The sequence below is a fragment of the Gopherus evgoodei genome, chromosome 2, assembly GCF_007399415.2.
Source record: "Gopherus evgoodei ecotype Sinaloan lineage chromosome 2, rGopEvg1_v1.p, whole genome shotgun sequence".
Taxonomy (NCBI): Eukaryota; Metazoa; Chordata; order Testudines; family Testudinidae; genus Gopherus; species Gopherus evgoodei.
Window position 1 is genome coordinate 205132400 of NC_044323.1, and position 18564 is coordinate 205150963.

At 37.4% G+C, this 18564-nt stretch overlaps 1 protein-coding gene across 1 annotated transcript in view; it reads left to right on the plus strand.

The window, feature by feature from the left end:
* Window positions 1-18564, plus strand: part of PIEZO2 (piezo type mechanosensitive ion channel component 2) — a 496400-nt gene that overhangs the window by 412364 nt on the left and 65472 nt on the right. Inside the window, exons 26-32 of the mRNA XM_030549442.1 lie at window positions 1792-2035; window positions 3690-3786; window positions 4781-4940; window positions 7060-7149; window positions 9869-9990; window positions 10963-11034; window positions 16251-16354. Of these exons, the coding sequence (XP_030405302.1) occupies window positions 1792-2035; window positions 3690-3786; window positions 4781-4940; window positions 7060-7149; window positions 9869-9990; window positions 10963-11034; window positions 16251-16354 (889 nt within the window). The remainder of the gene's footprint in view (window positions 1-1791; window positions 2036-3689; window positions 3787-4780; window positions 4941-7059; window positions 7150-9868; window positions 9991-10962; window positions 11035-16250; window positions 16355-18564) is intronic.

Sequence of the window (18564 nt, forward strand, 5' to 3'; positions counted from 1 at the left end):
TTCAGTTGTGTTTTCCTCTTTAGCTTTTCTCAAAAATGCTGATACAGAATATGTAAGCACGATGGGACAAGGCTTCTCAAATATTAGAAGATAAAAGTAGTGTCAGGAAGCAGATCTCTTCCCAAGCATCCCACACACTAATAATTATTATGTAAAGGAATAGCAACACAACGGTACATTTTTTCAGCAGAAGCACAGACAGTGCCATTTCAGTCACATCCGGGGCCCCTGAAGACCTGTTCAGTTGGGGTCCTCCATTTACTTATTCTCCTGCAAGACTTATAAACAATTTGTTGTTTTGTGTTTTATCGCACAAAGCCCAACAATACCTACACAATTTAGGTTGAAATTTAAAGTCCCTATAGTCCTATTGCTTACAAGAAGTAAACAAATAGGAACCTTCTTGTCACCTATCATTAAGTATCTCCCTGAGTGCAGCTTAAGTAGGACAATATATAAATATAGGCCAGCAAGACAGCTCCAGAAAGTTCTGGTGAGGCCAGAGAAATTCAAGCAGGGTTTTCTTCACGTAGCAATCCACAGTAAAGTTGGCTCATTTACTCCTTAGGTCAGGGGTCCCCAGCGCGGTGCCCGCTAGTGCCATGGTGCCCACCAGGGTGTCTGAATGCACCCCATGTACTGGCCGACTGACGAGCATCCCCCGAAATGACGCCAACAAGCTGCATCATCCAGAGGTGTTGCCACTGAAATGCCGCCCATTTTCGGCGGTATTTTGGCAGCAACACCTCTGGATGACGCTGCTTGTCGGCATTTCAGCGACAACACGTATTGATGTTGCTGCTTGTCACCGCCACAGTCCTCCATGGCTTGTTGTCTGGCGCCTGCCAGATGAAAAAGGTTGGGGACCACTGCCTTAGGTAGTTTGGTATAGAAGGTGTGAACATTCATGTCATGCTCTCCCTGCATGGTTCCCTGGAACAGCAGGTTTCACAGCTTGCGTGAGCTGATCCTGAACATGTGGTACATTTGGAAGCAAAATGTTCCAGTGAGGGAAACTAAGAATTCATTGGTTTGGAAATGGTTAGCTATACCTACTTCTGCCTACAGCCTTTTGCACATTTTCTAATGTGTAGTCTCTGTTCTACTTGTAAGTAAATATTAAGTCAAGATTTTTAAAGAATCTGAAAACACTGGATTGTTCCTCCTTTCTCCCAATCAAGACGGATTTCAGATAGTCCTGTCTTAGCAAAGGTTTCAGTAAATTATAACACACTGGCATTCTGCAGAAAACACCTCCCAAAACCTCTTACAGTTGATCTGCATTGAAGAAAGATTTTTTAGCAGCTGACTTTGAAAATGAGGCCTCTCACCGGACTGAATTCCCTAGAAGTCAATAAGTATAGAATTGTTTGCAATGAGGTAGTGGAGGTGGGTTTTACAAATAGATTTGCTGCACAGTTACCCAAACTTCTTCAGCGATGAGCTCAAACAGTCTTTTACATGCATACAACATTGCCATATAAATCATGGCATCATGAAGTTTGTGAAGAATATATTTTCCATCCTTGTATGACAAAGGACTTGATCCTATAAGGTGCTGAACATTCTGCCACTGTTGCATCAAGCACTTAAGCTTGAATCAAGCACATGATGGGAGTAGTTACGTTGGCTTTAGAATTGAAATTAAGCAGGTTTGTAAGAGCTTTGCTGAGTCAAGATCAGAGTGCTCCACCCTTTGTAGGATCAAGCCAGTAGTGGGCAAAAATGTGTAGGATGATGATCAGAAAAAGTTCAATAATTTTTTTCTTCTTTTCTGTCTTCTTGTTACAGATCCTACTTAGATATGTATAAAGTGATAATATTTAGTTACCTCTTCTGGTTTGTGCTTACTATCATCTTCATCACGGGAACTACAAGAATCAGCATATTTTGTATGGGTTACTTGGTGGCCTGTTTCTATTTCCTGCTCTTTGGTGGTGATCTATTATTGAAACCTATCAGAAGCATTCTGCGTTATTGGGACTGGCTGATTGCATACAATGTCTTTGTGATTACAATGAAAAACATACTGTCGGTAAGTGGCTTCATCTATAGTTTTAGTGCTGAACTCTTTTGTGGTTTAACTGCAAAAGTGTGCAGTCATTAAGCAGTCATAAAACGTTCCTTTCAGCATCACAAAATTGTACTAATGCTTGCAAGAGTCTTCTGAGTTTCATTCAGAAACTACAAATGCAGTATCCAAAATTACTATGAGTTTATACAGTATAAGAAAATGTGTACCTATTTTGCTCAATCCAGCTGTCTGAAAGTTCACAAAGTAAGAAGCAATTCTCAAAGAGACAAATCCTGAATTCTTTACATGGGAAAGCTATCCTTTGAAGTCTGTAGAAGTTTTGTGTGAGTAAGAAGTCTGTAAGGACTACAAGGTTAGGTCTACAATGAATAGAGTGTTTGTGTCATTATGGTATTTAATTATAATTGGCATTTTGGAGCCATTGGGCAGTCATCATGCTAAGTGTTGTAGTTTCTGACACTGAGAATATGGGAGCCAGATGCAAGAGATGGCAAACCAACTTCTAGATTCCTTTAATTCTGGTCTAAGTTTTGACTGAAATGTCAATATTTAATTCTTTAAGGCTTTATTTAAATATTAAGGTTCTTTTTATAAATGTTAAACCATTAGTTAGAGAACACTCCTATGATGCCTTTGATAGGCTGAGAAAAGCCAATAATTTAAAATGTTATAAAAGATCACTTTAAATGTATTTTTGGCAGTTGTAGCTTACCTTTGACCATTTTTACTGCTGGACTGCGAAGAAAACAGGCATTTTTCATTTTAAATGTATATAAATCAGCATGTTGAAACAAAACTGATTTGTTAGTCACTTGCTTTTACAAATACTCTAAAATGCTAACATATGTGCTTAATTTTATGCAGGTGCATTCAATGGGATTACAGATGTGTAATGTTAAGTATGTTCATAAATGCTTGCAGAATCAGGTGACCAATCTATAGCAGTTGTTTAAACTGTCAGCTTGTGTCACACTGCAAATGTATCATGCCCTATCCAAAAAAAAGCAAAGGGAGTTTTAAAAATACAGACCAAGCCCAAACCCCACACTACAAAAGGCAGAAATAGTTTTTATTTTTTTTTAAATGGTGTATCTCAGTGACAAAGAAATATATTCTTTATTTAGTCTCTCTCATTTTATTTATAATGTAGATGTGTAAATGTTAGCAGTCACACTTTCATGTAACTGAGACAGATATTGCAACCCCATGAAATGCCTTTGGGGATTATTGTATTAAATCTATGAATGGTTTATGTATGATTGTGTTCTGTTCCATAAAGGAGGGTTACCATAGCTCCTGCAAGCACTAAAAACAATGGTAGGTGGTTTGCATATACAAGTTCAAGCTGGGTTTCCAGAGACCAACAGACAAAGAAAGGGCTTTTAAAGTACCTTCTTTCTGATCCAGCAAAGGGATGAGGCCTTCTGTCCCAGGGGAGCCCCAATCCTTGTGGAAAGACTGAAAAGATTTTGGTCCACTAAGGCCTCGTAAGACTGATTGGTGACTCCTGGTATGTTTAACATGTGGAGTAGAACACAGAGAGGAACATACAGATGCAGCCCTCCTGGAACTGTGACAGTAACAAACAGATGTGCTAACATTCTTATCACTTGTTTCTGATCTTTATATGTCAATCTCTTCATTTGCTTTTCAGATAGGAGCATGTGGCTACATTGAGTCATTAATACGAAACAGTTGCTGGCTGATTCAAGCATTTAGCTTGGCTTGTACGGTTAAAGGATACCATCAACGTAAGTGCAGTTAGATTTTTTCCAATGCTTTTCTATAAATAAAGGTTAACTACATTTAGGCTCCTTTCAAAATTTCAGATAAATGTATTTTTCCCGTTACTGATTTGATATCTTGATAACAAATTATATAATGTGAACTAAATTAGGTATAGTCTAGGAGATAAATAGACTAACATGATCAAATACTGCATAAAACTGAATGCTATCTGCTGTATATACAGTGATAATCTTAACGTATCATGGATTTACCTGTAATGTCTGTGCCTAGTGGCTTGCAAATGTTGATTTTTTTTTATGGTTTCTACTGTAAAACAGTAGAACAGAGAGTTCTGTGAAATTTTAATGGCTAAACCTATGTCCTGCCTAGGAATTCTGCAAAATTGTTGTTCTCTCTTTCAAATTTTTTTTGTTTGTTTTTTCTGATCTAAATAGGAAAAGGATATGCAAAGGCATTTCACCAAATAAAATTACATACAGTGCAGCCCTGATTATGCTCAAGTTTTGAGTGGCAACAGAAACCTCTCTGGGGCTTGCAAAAATCAAGATGGTTCATGCAGTAGACTTTGAAACTCTAACTTGGAGCATGGACTTCAAAACCTAGTAGGCTGGCTTCTCTGGTTTTAGAGCAAGCCAGCTCTGATGCACAGATTGCACTCCCCATCATCTAACTCCAGAATTCTGTCCAGCTTCCCCAAGGCCAGTTAACTTTGCAGGTGGAATTTACACTCTGGGTCCACAAAACCTAGGTTTAGTTCTGTGATATCCAAAAAATAACTCCCTATATATATAGAAAAAAAATATACAGCATACATCAGATGGAATTGTACATTTCAGTTATCTTCAGAAAAACAATTTACAGGCCCAAAAAGGCTTTTCAGAACATTGGCTTATTTCCATTGGGCAGAATGGAGATGTGCTCACATATTTAAGAAGATGATAATCCTTATCTTGGTGATTTCTGTTTTTTTTGTTTTTGTTTTTGTTTTAATATAAGCTAAAGAAACTGGAGACTGTAAACTGCCTAGCGGTGAGGCAGGAATTATTTGGGACAGTATATGCTTTGCTTTCCTGCTGCTGCAGAGAAGAGTCTTCATGAGCTACTACTTCCTACATGTGGTTGCTGATATAAAAGCTTCACAGATCCTGGCATCAAGGTAACATTCAGTGTAATAACGAAAACTGATTCAACCCAAATCCTTCATTATTAGGTATGTTTTTATTATTATTTATATTGAGTATTGCCAATAAAGTGTCTGACAGACCCAAGCTCCAGACACTTAGACATAAGTTTGACTATTCCACAATCGATACCAAATAAAAATTGCAAACACATTTCTTCCTCTAAAGGGAAATTCTGGCTGGCTGCTCATACTGGCTACCCATGAAGGAAAAGCCAGCAAAAGGCCTCTGAATCAGATGCTATAGAACTCTCTGCTTTCTGCACTTGGATGAATTTTACTGAATGTCCCAAGGCTGCTTATGCTTCATTTTGTAGCTGTCTCTGTGACCTTTTCCCTTTCTCATACAACTCAGCCAATCCAAGATATAGTCATGCTTTGTATGTTTAGAGTAAAGCTAGCTCAGACCAAAATCTTGGATAACATCATCCCCCCAGGCTGGAAACGTTTAAATGGAAAGTGAAAGGATGGTCTAGTGCATAGGGAAATATTGTCAGTTCACAGTGTGTAGCCTTGGGCAGGTCACTTAATCTACCTAATGCTTTAATTCTTCAACTGTAAACTTGAGGATAATACTTTCCTACGTCACAGGGATGTCACTGGGATAAAATCTATAAATAATTGTGAGGCACTGAGATATTACCCTGATAAGGGCCATATACATTGCTAGATAGAGCTGAACTTCAGAGCTGGGCCCTTGCATCACTAAAATCTGCGATCTAAACATTCTTGAACTTTGGGGAAGTTTAAATTTGGATCCAAACTTTATGACCTGAGCCCATCTTTAGTTCACAGTTAACATTATGAAACATACAATCCTGACCCAGAGAAGATTAAATTGTTAGTAGGACAATTGCAATATGTCTCTGAAGCCAGATGGTATTCATCCAAGAGTCTAGGCATTTAAGAATGAAGTGGTTGAGTTGCTACGAACAATATGTACTTTCTATTAAAATAACCTACTATACTACAGAACTGACACAGTATGCCAGTATTGTACCTATTTTTTTAAAAGTGCATGTGCTTATCCTGAGAATTACACTTAAGTGAGGCTCATTTCAGTACCAGATAAACTGGTTAAAAAATTAATTAAAATGGCTTATGAAACCTCTAGATGTCTGCACACTGCAGTGTTAACAAACAAGTATGGCTTTTATAAAGGCCTCCAGTGAACTAAAACTCTCTGAGAGAGTCAACAACAACAAAAGAAGGTACAATAAACACAATTTATTTTGACTTTCAAAATACCCTTGATAAAGTCCCTCATGAGAGAGACTATTGATGAAACTAAATAGTCATGGAGTGAAAGGTTTTGTCATGGATCAAAAACTGGTTGAGAAACAGAAAACAAAGAGTAGGAATAGTCAGTTGTCAACATGGAAGTAGGCTAAGAACAACAAACTTTGAAAGGACTTAGCAAAGCTAAGCAACTGGGCAACACAGTGGCAGATAAAATTCAGCATAGGCAAGTGCAAAATACTGGAGATATGCATCAAGAACTAATACACACTGGCAGATAGTATATTAACTCTAGCCATTTTGTTACCCCCTAACTAACTAACCGAGGTTCAAGTACACCTCCAGATTGGAGGTGGAACACATACTCATTTGAGGAGTCATATGCATTTGCATTTTGTGTTGTGAACGTGAAGCACATGCTGTGCTCACTGAAGCCTAAGCAGGCAGAACTCCACCCACTCAAAGGCAGAGCTGTGCATGCTAGACAAGAGGATTTAATGTATGCCATAATTTACAAGTAAAGGATCAAATTCTGCAGTTGTGCAAGGAGTTCTCACTCAGGCTTTGACTTTGAGTCCTTGAGGACAGTGAACCCAAGCGCCTGGATAATGACTGCTGTAACTAAATGGTTGAGTAGCAACTGCAGGATTTGGCCCAAAATCTGGTTATGGTTGCTGGAAAACATAAATTAATATGCTGTGATTGCTCATCATTTCTGTAATGGCCTTCTGATGGTAGTGTTTTGTCTCAGACTACTTAAGTAGTTTACAAAGTAAGCTTCTCTCTGTGTTTTACTTGCCATAAAGGGAATGTAGAAGCATAATAGTGTTACATCTTCCCCCTATTTCTTCTGTAGAGGTGCTGAACTTTTCCAGGCCACAATTGTCAAGGCAGTAAAGGCAAGAATTGAAGAAGAGAAAAAATCAATGGATCAATTGAAGAGACAGTATGGATTATTATTTATTATATTTATTTCACTGATTACTTCTACTCTACAACATATTAACCCTTTTCTGCGAGCCTGAAGTGATATTTCTTTTGAATTCTTCTAGTCTTCTAAAGCACCCTTTCCTACTTCTCTGCATATTATTGCACAAAACCAAACAAGTGCTTATATGTTGGTTTGGTTTTTGTGAAATATAATTTCTTGATTATAGAAATTATATTCTGTAAATTGAGAGCCTTCACGTATTCCACTATTCTGTGGCTGCAGAATCTACCCTTTGCTACACAATTAGGCCAAAGGATCTACATTTTCATTTTAAAATAAAATTGTCTTTCTATAACTAATGGTTGTGCAGATAACCTTTAAAATGTGGACAAAATGTAAACCAATGCAATATTGACTTCCTTAGTCTGTAGAAAGCCTGAAAATATACTGTAAATAGCCCTTTACTGTAAATAACAACAGAAAGTGTGAACCTCCTCACTAGTTTCAAGGTGGTTGTTTTTTTTTTACCTTTTGAAATATAAGGATGATAAGTGAAATTCCAAAATTGTTAACAATTTCATTGCTTATCGTTTTAGCAACGTAGCAGCAGGATCTGTCTCTTTAGGGGACTATGTCGGTTAATATAATTGGTTTTGTTTTTCCATTTGAGAATACTAATAACTTGGAGAGCCAGATTAGCCAAATCCTGCTAGAGGCAGAAGTTACCAAGTGAGACCATGAGATACAGGAAACAGAATAAAAAACAAAACCTTCAGTAACAGTGGGGTTAATCAGCAAAGCTGTGGTTCTGAGCTGGCTAGTGAATGGCAAAAGCCACACTGATTTCAATATGATCAGGATTTCACCTCTTGTTTCTTTATTCATAATGACCTTTCTTGTGTGTAGGTTCTTTTATTCAGTTTGTGCTGCTTTTGCCCAGGATGAGAATCTGTTTTATCTGTATTGAAAATATTTTCTTTCACTCTAACTGGTCTGAAGAACCCTTTCCTGTATAAAGCCAACCCAGCCACTCAGCTTCTATCACATCTTGCTAATGTTCTTGCCTCATTTCCTGATCTGCCTTCAGTGCCTCCCTAAGTGCTAAACATCCTATCTATCTGGTACTGACATGCCTAAACATCCAGTTACCTTTCACCTGACCCACTACCAACAGTCAAGTCCACACTTGCCCAACTGAAGTCATTACAAAGCTTTCCTCTGTGGCCATTCTCCTCATGTAAATCTTTTCTTTGGTGTAGAAGTGCTGTGGATATGCTGCTATACATTTGGGTGAATTTCATCCTAACTGTATAAAACGATATGCCTGTGTGGGAAGTCATCATTGTTTTAATTCTTCATAGACATGTTTGAGGTCAAGGTGATCATGTTACGTAGAAACACAAACAAACAAAAATCCAATGTACTGTATTCAAAAATCATTGTTTTGGGTTTGCAGTAAATTTGACTTCAATAAAAACAAAGCCAAAGAGTGCTTTGTTTGATTTTATTCAATAATACACATCAATAGACTATAGAGAGCTGCCTACACAACTGTACCGGTTTGATTGACTTAGAGAAATTCTAGCAGTAGTTGAACACAAGGAAAAAAGAGAAATCTGATCATCCATTGGACTATAGTACAAATATATAACTGAATATGTACTATACTGTAGTTAGAGACCTAGAAAATAATTTCTTTCTAACGAATGGTCAGATCCATCAATAGAAAATTATGTTGACACTTTTTAGTTACTAGAATTTTTGACCCTGATGATTCTAAACAAGTTGTTCAAAAAATTGTTTGTTTGTTGCAAAAATTGGGTACGTAAGTGTCTAATCCAAAACCCTATTGAAGTGAATCAAAAAACTCCCCTTGACTTCTGTGGCCTTTGGATCAATCTCTTACTGAGCACCAGATTGTGGAGATGGCTCCTCAGGCTCAGAGAAGGAAAGCATAAGAAATCTCCAACCCCCAGTCCCTGCACCCCATGCTACATTTGAACAAAATTGAAGTCCCTGCACTCCCAAAGGAGCTAGGGCTATAGCCACGAGTGCATAGGAGGAAGGACGCTGCACCCCTTGAAGGGATGTAATACCCTGCACACTCCTGATGAGTTGTGGGAGTCTTCAGGAGAAATTCCACATGCGGCAGCTTTCCCTCCCAGAGCACCTTCTACAGCAGTATAGCCCCCAATGCAGGACTGCGCCTGACTGGCAGGATTGAGCCTGAATTTTTATACTGTAAACATGGAGTAAAATGGCCATTTGCTTGAACTAAGGAAAATGTGAGTATCCATGTTCTATATTCCGACTTACTGTTCCACATTTTCCCCCTGAAATAAGTCGAGCACTTAGAGCGAATCAGCTAGGGCAGCCATGTGACACAAGGCACTCCCAGTCTCCAGGGCTGAGTGCTCTGTCTGCACAGCACTCTCACACCCTGCCAGCCTCTGGAGTGAGACACTGGGCCTCAGATTCAGTTCTGGTCTATCTCACAGGGCCATGTAGAGCTCATCTCCAGGGCTCCTTAACTGCTTTTTAAATGGGAGATTAATGTGTGTGGGTGCAGGATGCTGTCTTATTTGCAAATGGCACAGTCATTTGAGAATCTATTAAAATCCCATCCAGAATTTCCTGTGTGTGTGTGTATACATATAAGAAATATATATTTAAAGTCATGTTTCCTTGTGGGTCCAAAGGGGTGAAGGACTGAATATGATATCCCATTTGCTAGGATGGACCGCATCAAAGCCAGGCAACAAAAATACAAGAAGGGTAAAGAAAGAATGCTGAGCATGACCCAAGAATCAACAGAAGGGCAAGACATTCAAAAGGCTTCTGAAGAAGATGATGAAGGTACCTCTAGCATGTTTCCATGCCATAAATGTATCAGAAGTTGGAGCTCAATGCTAGGAACTCAGTAGGCTTAACATTCTCATTCTCTCTCTCTAGAGAGAGAGACTGATGTGATGGGCATTATTAGTGTAATACCATTTTAAAGCTTGATTCATCCAGATAAATATCTGGCTTTTGTACTTCCATTTTGAGAAAATGATTTGCTTTCAGGTAAACAGATATACCTTTGGTTAAATTTGTGCTTTTTAGCAAGGAACTGAATAACAGACATTTATTTGAGCAACAGCTGTATTTATAAAAAAATTTAGTGTTTCAAAAAGAGAAAGATTTACGATTTTTCAAGCAATCTTTTCTTGGCTGCTATTAATTTTTTGAAACCGTTGAAATACACAAACATATTTTATTGTTTGAACCACTATAGATTAAAATATCATGCAATGCCATTGTTTCCAATCATACCTAACTGAGGTTAAATTTTGGATCAAAAAGTTATTGGCATTTGAAATGTGCTTTTACAGCTTTGTTTTTTATTAATGCATTTTATTTTTCAGAGTATTAACAAATAATGGATTATTTTTTCAGAAATTATCTTCATCTATGATTAATAGAAACTGTTTCCAAATCATGTTTATAGCATTTACAAGCAAGTTTTATGCCTATAGACAATAAAATTTTAACAAATGAATGATCACTGGACATCTATATAAACTTTTTTTTGTTTATTTTCCATTCATTTTATGGAAAATCAGTGAAATCCAGCTATGTGTGTATGTAGATATAAATTATAAACTTTTTATTGTACTGGGCTACCTTTTAAAACATGAATATTATTCATACTGCGTATATTTAATAGAGCTGAAATCTGATGTGCTTATGCAGTTTAGATCTATTGCAAAAAATAAGTGATTAAACAAAGTGTAAAAATGTGTTTCTCATTTTGTAAAATTAATATTTGGCCATATTTTATTTTAGGAGAAGCAGACAAAGAGAAAACCAAGGGCAAAAAAAAGCTGTGGTGGCGGCCTTGGGTTGATCATGCTTCCAGTAGGTTTTCTCAATCATCTTACAAATACATGGATTTACCCCTTATATCCTTGACCAGAATGAAGGCATTCCCACAACTTGTTTGTTTTATGCATGGTTTTATGATTGTGACTTGATAGAGTTCTTGATCGTATAAACCAGTGATTTCAACTTTAAACCTCAAGGGTTCAAATAAGCAATGTTCTGTATTTGCACATAACGCGGATGTAGATATTTCTGACCATTTGCAGTGATATCAAGTCAAATTAAAACATGAACTAAAAGAATCTACCTCACACACAAAGAAGGAGGAGCCTCCAAAAAGATGATAAAATGGTTTTAAATTTGAGAGTGGAAGTTTTGCCAATACTAATTAATCGTATGCATTTGGGGCCAGAGCTTAGTCCTTACTAGTTTTATTTTTCAAAGATAGATGGTTCACCAATTGTCATCTCATGCACAGACCACCATGGCCTTCACTGAGAATGGGATCAAGCCAGGTGCATAGGAAATATTCTTTTATAAAAATTACACTAATCAATTATGTCAATGAGAAGTTAGCCTAAATGAGAACTGTAGGATGGGTCCCTCAGTAACCATGAGATCCTTGATTTGGTGTGATGTTTTCAAAAGTGTTGAGACTTTGCCTAACTCTATTTCCACTTAAGTCAATTAGAGATTTACTGTTGGCTCCAGTGAGGGTAGAGTTAGGCTAAAGGCTCTAGAAAATCCCACCTTATATAAATAGAAAGTATTTAAACGTGAAGCCTAGAAATGTATTCATGCTTCTGAGATAGGAACTGATGGTGCCCGTGAAGCTCTTCTTCCAAAATCTCTGACTTTGTTGGTGAGACTTCAGAGAGCCATTCTCGCAAAAGATTTATATTATTAATGCTGGCGAGAAGTTCTGGTCTTTTCAACTTCTTCCTCATGTCAAATCTTTCCATAGATCCCTCTCTGCCAAAAAAATTATCCTCATTACTTCATTGCAGTTGGCACAAAATTGCCCCTACCCTATGCAGCTGATTTTCTCAGCGGTGCTTGTTTTTACTAAATTGGGGACAGGAAATAAAAGTTTTTTTCTGGGAAAACTTTAGGAGACATCTCTTCAGAATGTAGCGATTCCCCTATTTAAATATTATTTTTTAAAATAGCAGAACTGCTTAATAAATACTGTTGTATTTAAATACTCCCTCACCTAAAGCCCACTGAAACCAATGGAAAGATTCTCATTAACTTCAATGGTGTTGTGATTCAGCCTATTGTGAAGCCAATTTTCAGTGGTGTGCACCTCATCGGCTCATCTACATCCCAGATTTAGACAACTAGATGAGCATCTAATCATCGGAACATGCCAAAAAAAAAAAAAGGCATTTACTGCCTAAGTGAGAATTAACATCCCATTAAGGTTTCCACATTTGCAGATTGAGCTCAAATTGTTACCAAACTTGTTTGACCAAATTCTGTTTTCATTTTCACTAGGATAAACATGGAGTTCTCTATTGACTCCAGTTTACACCATTATTTTAGGATTTACACAGGTTTAACTGAGAGCAGAATTCTGTTCAATATTATATATAATACAACACGTATGTAATACGTAATGTAATTCCTTTACAGCCCTAAACCTCAGTACAGCTAGCCTGATAATACATGGACAGTTCTACCCTAATTTACACCCTTTATAAATCAGAAGAGAACAGGGTATGGCACTTAATTACCTAAACTCATATGTCCAATTACTAGATCTTAGCTCACAGAAGTCATCTATTGCATGATAGTCAGTATCGGCCATTTAACAAGTATATGGTACTGATCAGAGTGCAAAGTTAAACTGAAACATTTGAAACATTTATGAATTATCACTTTCAGTCTTGCACCTCAAGAGTTGCTTGTTTTTCCCTTCCAGACATGTTTTTATGCTCTTTGTGTCCGCTTCTGAATTTTTGTGTGTGTGTGTGTTCTTGCCGACAGTATTTTATAGTATATTTCATGCCTTTTACTGTCAAGTCACAAGTAAACTGTGCCTATGTCTTTCTGTTTCTAAAGAGCATAATATTGCTTTAGAGAGACATATCCTTTTTCAAAAGCTTGCTTCTTGTCATTTCAGTTTAATTTAAAACAACCATAACAAAATAAACACAAGCTACAATTAGCAACTGTTTTCTTACAATTTTAAACTACAGTATTTTTTGAAGGAATTGGATATGGTCTGTCTTAATCCTCATACTGGTTTTGTAGTAAACAGAAGAACTGATCAAATAAGGCCTTGATTTCAGCAATTTCTGATTCATTTCACCCTCATTATATCATGTTCTTAGGGAACAACATGAATTTTGGTGTTAAACAGTGAGCATTATTTAAATTATTTATTGCAATAATGCAGAAACCTATGGAAAGCATCATGTAGCCTGAGCCTACAGACACTGCCTGCCCTGCCATGCAGGCTCACTACCATGTCCATTCAAATAAAGGGGACTACACAGAGTAGAAAGCACAATAGTACTTACTGTAAGTGTTTACAGGATCAGGCCCACAATTTGGACATTAATATAGACTGAAAGGAAGGTCTTCTGCATGGAAGGGCCACCATTTGTGAAAACTTGTTACGATAATAATTGGAGATATGCCAATCTCCTCAAACTGGAAGGGACCTTGAAAGATCATTGTGTCCAGCCCCCTGCCTTCACTAGCAGGACCAAGTACTGATTTTGCCCCAGATTCCTAAGTGGTCCCCTCAAGGACTGAACTCACAACCCTGGATTTAGCAGGCCAATGTTCAAATCACTGAGCTATCCCTCCCCCTATTTCTATACCCACTTTCCATAAAAGGCTAAAGAGATTTCCTTTTTAGTGTTTTGGTTTGTGGCTGTAGGTGTGTTTGCTTCTGTTGAGGAGCCTGTGCTACTGGTGTTCAGTGTTTTATGCCAGTTCTGATGTTTGCTAATTGGACCATGTTTCCTTTTCATTCCATTTATACAGTTATGGATCTCACACTGACAATGGGATGGGAAACATCTGTGAGATTTTCCTCATTGAGATGTCTCCCAAATTGTTCCAATGATGAAAGCAGGGCTTCTCCAGTCCCTGTGGAACAGGACCCTGAGCCCTAAAAGGATCAGCAGGTGCCAGAGCCATCTGCATAGAGGTCCCTTGCTTCTCTGTTGGCTGTGTATCCCCATCCTTAGCAGTTCTGCTCTAATGGAGTGATGCAGACAGCTCCCAGCTGTCCCGATAGCTCCCAAATGGGGATTCCCAATATGGGTGGGGGGGAGAAATTAGTACAGTTCCCACTCCTCCAGCCCTACTCCTCACTTGACCTGCCCCTTCCTCCCTTGCAAATCCCCACATCTGTGCAGAGTTCTCCATGACACATGGAAAAAAGAGGAATGTTGCCACAAAATCCCCTCCCTCAATGGGAAGGGGGGGAGGAGATCTGTGAGTGGATTCATGGGGCACAAATCTGGCCATTAATTATTTTACTTATTAAATGTTTTATTAATACCCTTAGGCAGTTAATGTGCTCTCTGTTTCATCCTAAGTTATATCTGCCAGAGTGTGGTGGTGGTGGTGGTCAGTCATACTTTCTTTTTCAGTTAAAACATTCCTTATTAGCTGTTAGAGGAATATTTTGTTACATTACTGCCTCTTCAGAAATATTTGAGTGCACAGCTGTGAGAGAGAATTTAAATGAGTGTTTGTACAATACCGCAGCACAATGGGGCTCCAGACTTCAGAGGGTCTGTAGTTGCTACTATATGACAGATCATGCCAAGCAATATGTCAACCCCTAAGTATCGCACAGACTGTGGGTCTCATCCTGCTGGTCTGTCTGCTGGGACAACTTTGGTTATCAGCCAGTGGAATTTTTCCTGAAAAACAGCTCCAGGTTAGGGGCCTTAAATTATGAACATCTCTGTAAGCTTTCATTGTTAATGTCTCTTCCAGGGACATTCTTAGAGGCCTGTGTAAAATATTTTTACTTGTTTCAACATTTTTTTATTATTCAATATTTGTGATCCCAGTTCTGCAATCAGATCCATTCAGGTGGACTCTTAATCCCACAGAGTCCCATTGATGTAAATGGAGATCTGCACAGCCCCAGAGGTCCACCTGAGCAGACATGACTGCCTCTGCTTTTAATGGCAATTTATACCACGTCTATGTTTGGATAGAGAATTGGCATCTCAGGTTTAAGATTTAATATGATTTATTAGTGTCCATCTGAGCAGAAAAGAGACATACAGACTGCCAGGTATGATTGAGTAGGGTTGAAGCTACTTTTATTTTTCTAGAGGTTTATAATGAGGGTTAAATGTACACTTTTTATATAAATATATATTGTTCCATATGTCTTGGGTGACTGTGATATTTAGTCTAAGTAACTATTCCTTTAAAATCTTTCCGTTTACATGCAGGTATTACTTTACCATTCTTCACTGCCAAACGTAATACCATGACTTTGTTTTTTCTCTTGCTCGTCATCTTATTTTTCCTTTCTTTTGTTTCCCTTGTTCATGTTAGGCCTGTTACCTTATTACATACCAAAATAATGCCTCTGTTCAAGGATATAAGGCCCAGTTCATTCACACTGCATCTTTAATGTATGGCGGTTTCAGAACCTTTCTGAATCCATGGGCAAAAACCTCATTTGTGATCATGTTTTAATAATAATAAAGTGATTCATTTTAAACAAGCCAAGGTTTTCCATTACCTCATCAAAGCTTAAACGTTTGAAGAAAATAACTCAGACACCCCATTTTGTAGTTTTAAAGGATGCCTCAGCATTTAAAAAAGCAGTTCTGTACTCTTTGTCCAGTTGTACAATTTATGTAAAATCATTCATTTACCTGCTGAGATTATTTTACTCTCTTAACAAATGAAAGCAACCATCAATCCTTGATATATTTAGGTTTAATTATGTATCAAGTTCCTGTCAAATAATTTAACGTAATAACTTGGTCTATTTCAAGCTTTTTCTTTACATTTTACCAGCCCAGTTCCTCTTTGTGGTGGTGTTTTCTTAGCTTATTCTTATCTCTGTCATGCCCAAAGTACCACATACTCTAACTCCAAATAATCTGTCTGACACTGAGTCCTGTTCATCTCTTGTTTCATCTCTGTTTCTCCTGCTTTGGAGTCCGTTAATGATTGGCTGGTTATTTATACATCTTTGGCTCAGCTCAGACTAGAGCTCCTTTTTTACAAGAAATAATCAAATATTTTGTTTTATTTAGTGGTCAGAAGTGGAGATTATTATTTATTTGAAACGGATAGTGAAGAAGAAGAGGAGGATGAAAAAAAAGATGATGAAGAACCTCGGAGGAGATCTGCATTCCAGGTATTTTAGTAATGTGCTTGTCAGTTGAAGTTCTTACTGAGAGATCTTGAGTTAAGATAAAACATCTCATATCATACTCTCATACATTAAAGCTGACCGTAATTGTTAATATTTTGTGGTGCCAGATGTTTAGCTTTTAAACAAAACCTAAATTTGATGTCTCAAATACTTGACATTGTCCTTTGTTTTTCATATTGTTAAAACATTACTGTTCAAGACTGAAATCATTGCTTTCTAAGACTAGAGGATCCTATCTTTACCTAGGAGCTGTGACCATATAAGGCTCTTGATCCATGCACGCATCTCCAGTTGTGCACATGAGAACTGAAGGTGGAATATGGCTCTTAATACTGTACATTTTTGCCAGAGAGTTGGGTTGAGGCAGAAAAGTATGTTAGCTTGTGAGTAGCTTGTTAACTGCTTGGTCAGCTTTCCAAGTTCCATACAACTCCCATCACTGTGTGTGTGTGTGTGTAGCTTTAGTACAATACTAACATTTAACTTGCTGTCTGTTATATACCCTACTAAATATTTACTTTTAACTACTCTATTTGTCTTTACCATAAATTGCCTCTAACAATCATCTGTCATGGGATTATAATGATATCTTTATCAGCTTGACCATTCACTACGGTTTACATTTATTGGACTTAGAGATAATGTTTTATATAAGCATTTTATTTATTAGGGTAAATACAAAAGCTCAATAATTATCTAACTGAAAGTTTACGGCAAATAACACATTTGTTTTCAGTTAATGTAAACCCTTTAATAATTATTATATTATTACAATAATACAGACGATAACTTTTTATTAATACTTTTCCTTTTTTCTACTAATTGCTCTTCCTTTGTCCTTCTTTGTAGAGAGCTATTGGGAAATTTGCTTCAGCCATTTTAGCCTTGCCAAAGTCTGTCATTAAACTGCCCAAAACTATTCTTCAGTATTTAATCAGAGCAGCAAAGGTATTTGCCATTTCACTAGTGTGCAGTATGTACCCTCATTATATAATATTCTGGCATAATGTACCCAACTGCCTTTGTCTGCATTTTTCCTCTTGTGTGAACCATCTGAGGAGCTGTGAGAGTCCAAATGTCATCATTTAAACTATCTGAAGTGTGCAAACTACAATAAGTTGTCTGTCTTATTTTAACTATAACCTCAGAGAGAAAATGCAGATGCAAATTTTGGTTTTCTTTTGCTATTACTGCCTAAGGTATTGTAAGAGGGTCACATCAAGTTGCATGCATCTTTAGACAGTATGGTAATCTCTCTCAGAAAGCTGGTAAGACCTTTAAAGTAAGCTAACAAAATACGCATTCTGTCCCAAACTCGTCCTAGGACTTTATTTTCTGGTCTAGATCATCACAAATCTGATCTGTGCATCCTTAGCATTTTCTTTTGTCTTCCTCAAATAAATTTAGCACATTCCAGCCTTTTATAGTGCTTGTAGTAATGCACTCCATACACACAACATGATACTGCTTTAGAGTAAGCACAAAATTCATTATTGATTAACCACACCAGACCGTAAGTCTATACATTCTTGCTTGTCAAGTGTTGTCCAGTACTAAAATTCTAAAGCAAGATATATATTTTCCCTGGCAGAAGTTGAAATACCCTGTCATTTAATGTAACTAGAGTTATAGTCAGTTTATTAATTTCATTTATTTTCTTCATTCTTCCTTTCCCCCATTATCTCAGTCTTTTCCATCATCTCTATGTTCTCCTCTATTTACAGTATGATTACAAGCTGTTCTATAGCAGACTTTGACAGTGCCTCACCTGTAGTATCCAATGTGGTATGTTAGGTCAAGTCATTATTAAAATTGGATAAACATACCGCTAGATCACCCTCCCTTAACAAACACTCCTTAAAAAGCAAAGAGGATTCCGTGCCTCCTATGCCAACACATTTTTCACATGGCATTTGCATTGGACAAAGTAGCCTAGCAAAAATAAAATAGTTGACCTTAAGAGACTAGGAAGGAGACCAACTTTCCTACTGTACCAGATTATTTCCCCCTCACAATTATTGAGCTCACATTAACAAATCAGAACCAGTCTGAAGATTTCCTTTTCTGTAAATTCAGTGAAAAGACAATTTTGTGAAAGTTCTTAAGATTGTGTTTGGAATGCCTCAGAGTGATTTCTGTTCATAAAATAGCAAAAACAAATAAACAAAAGGAACCATTCACAATGTTATCTC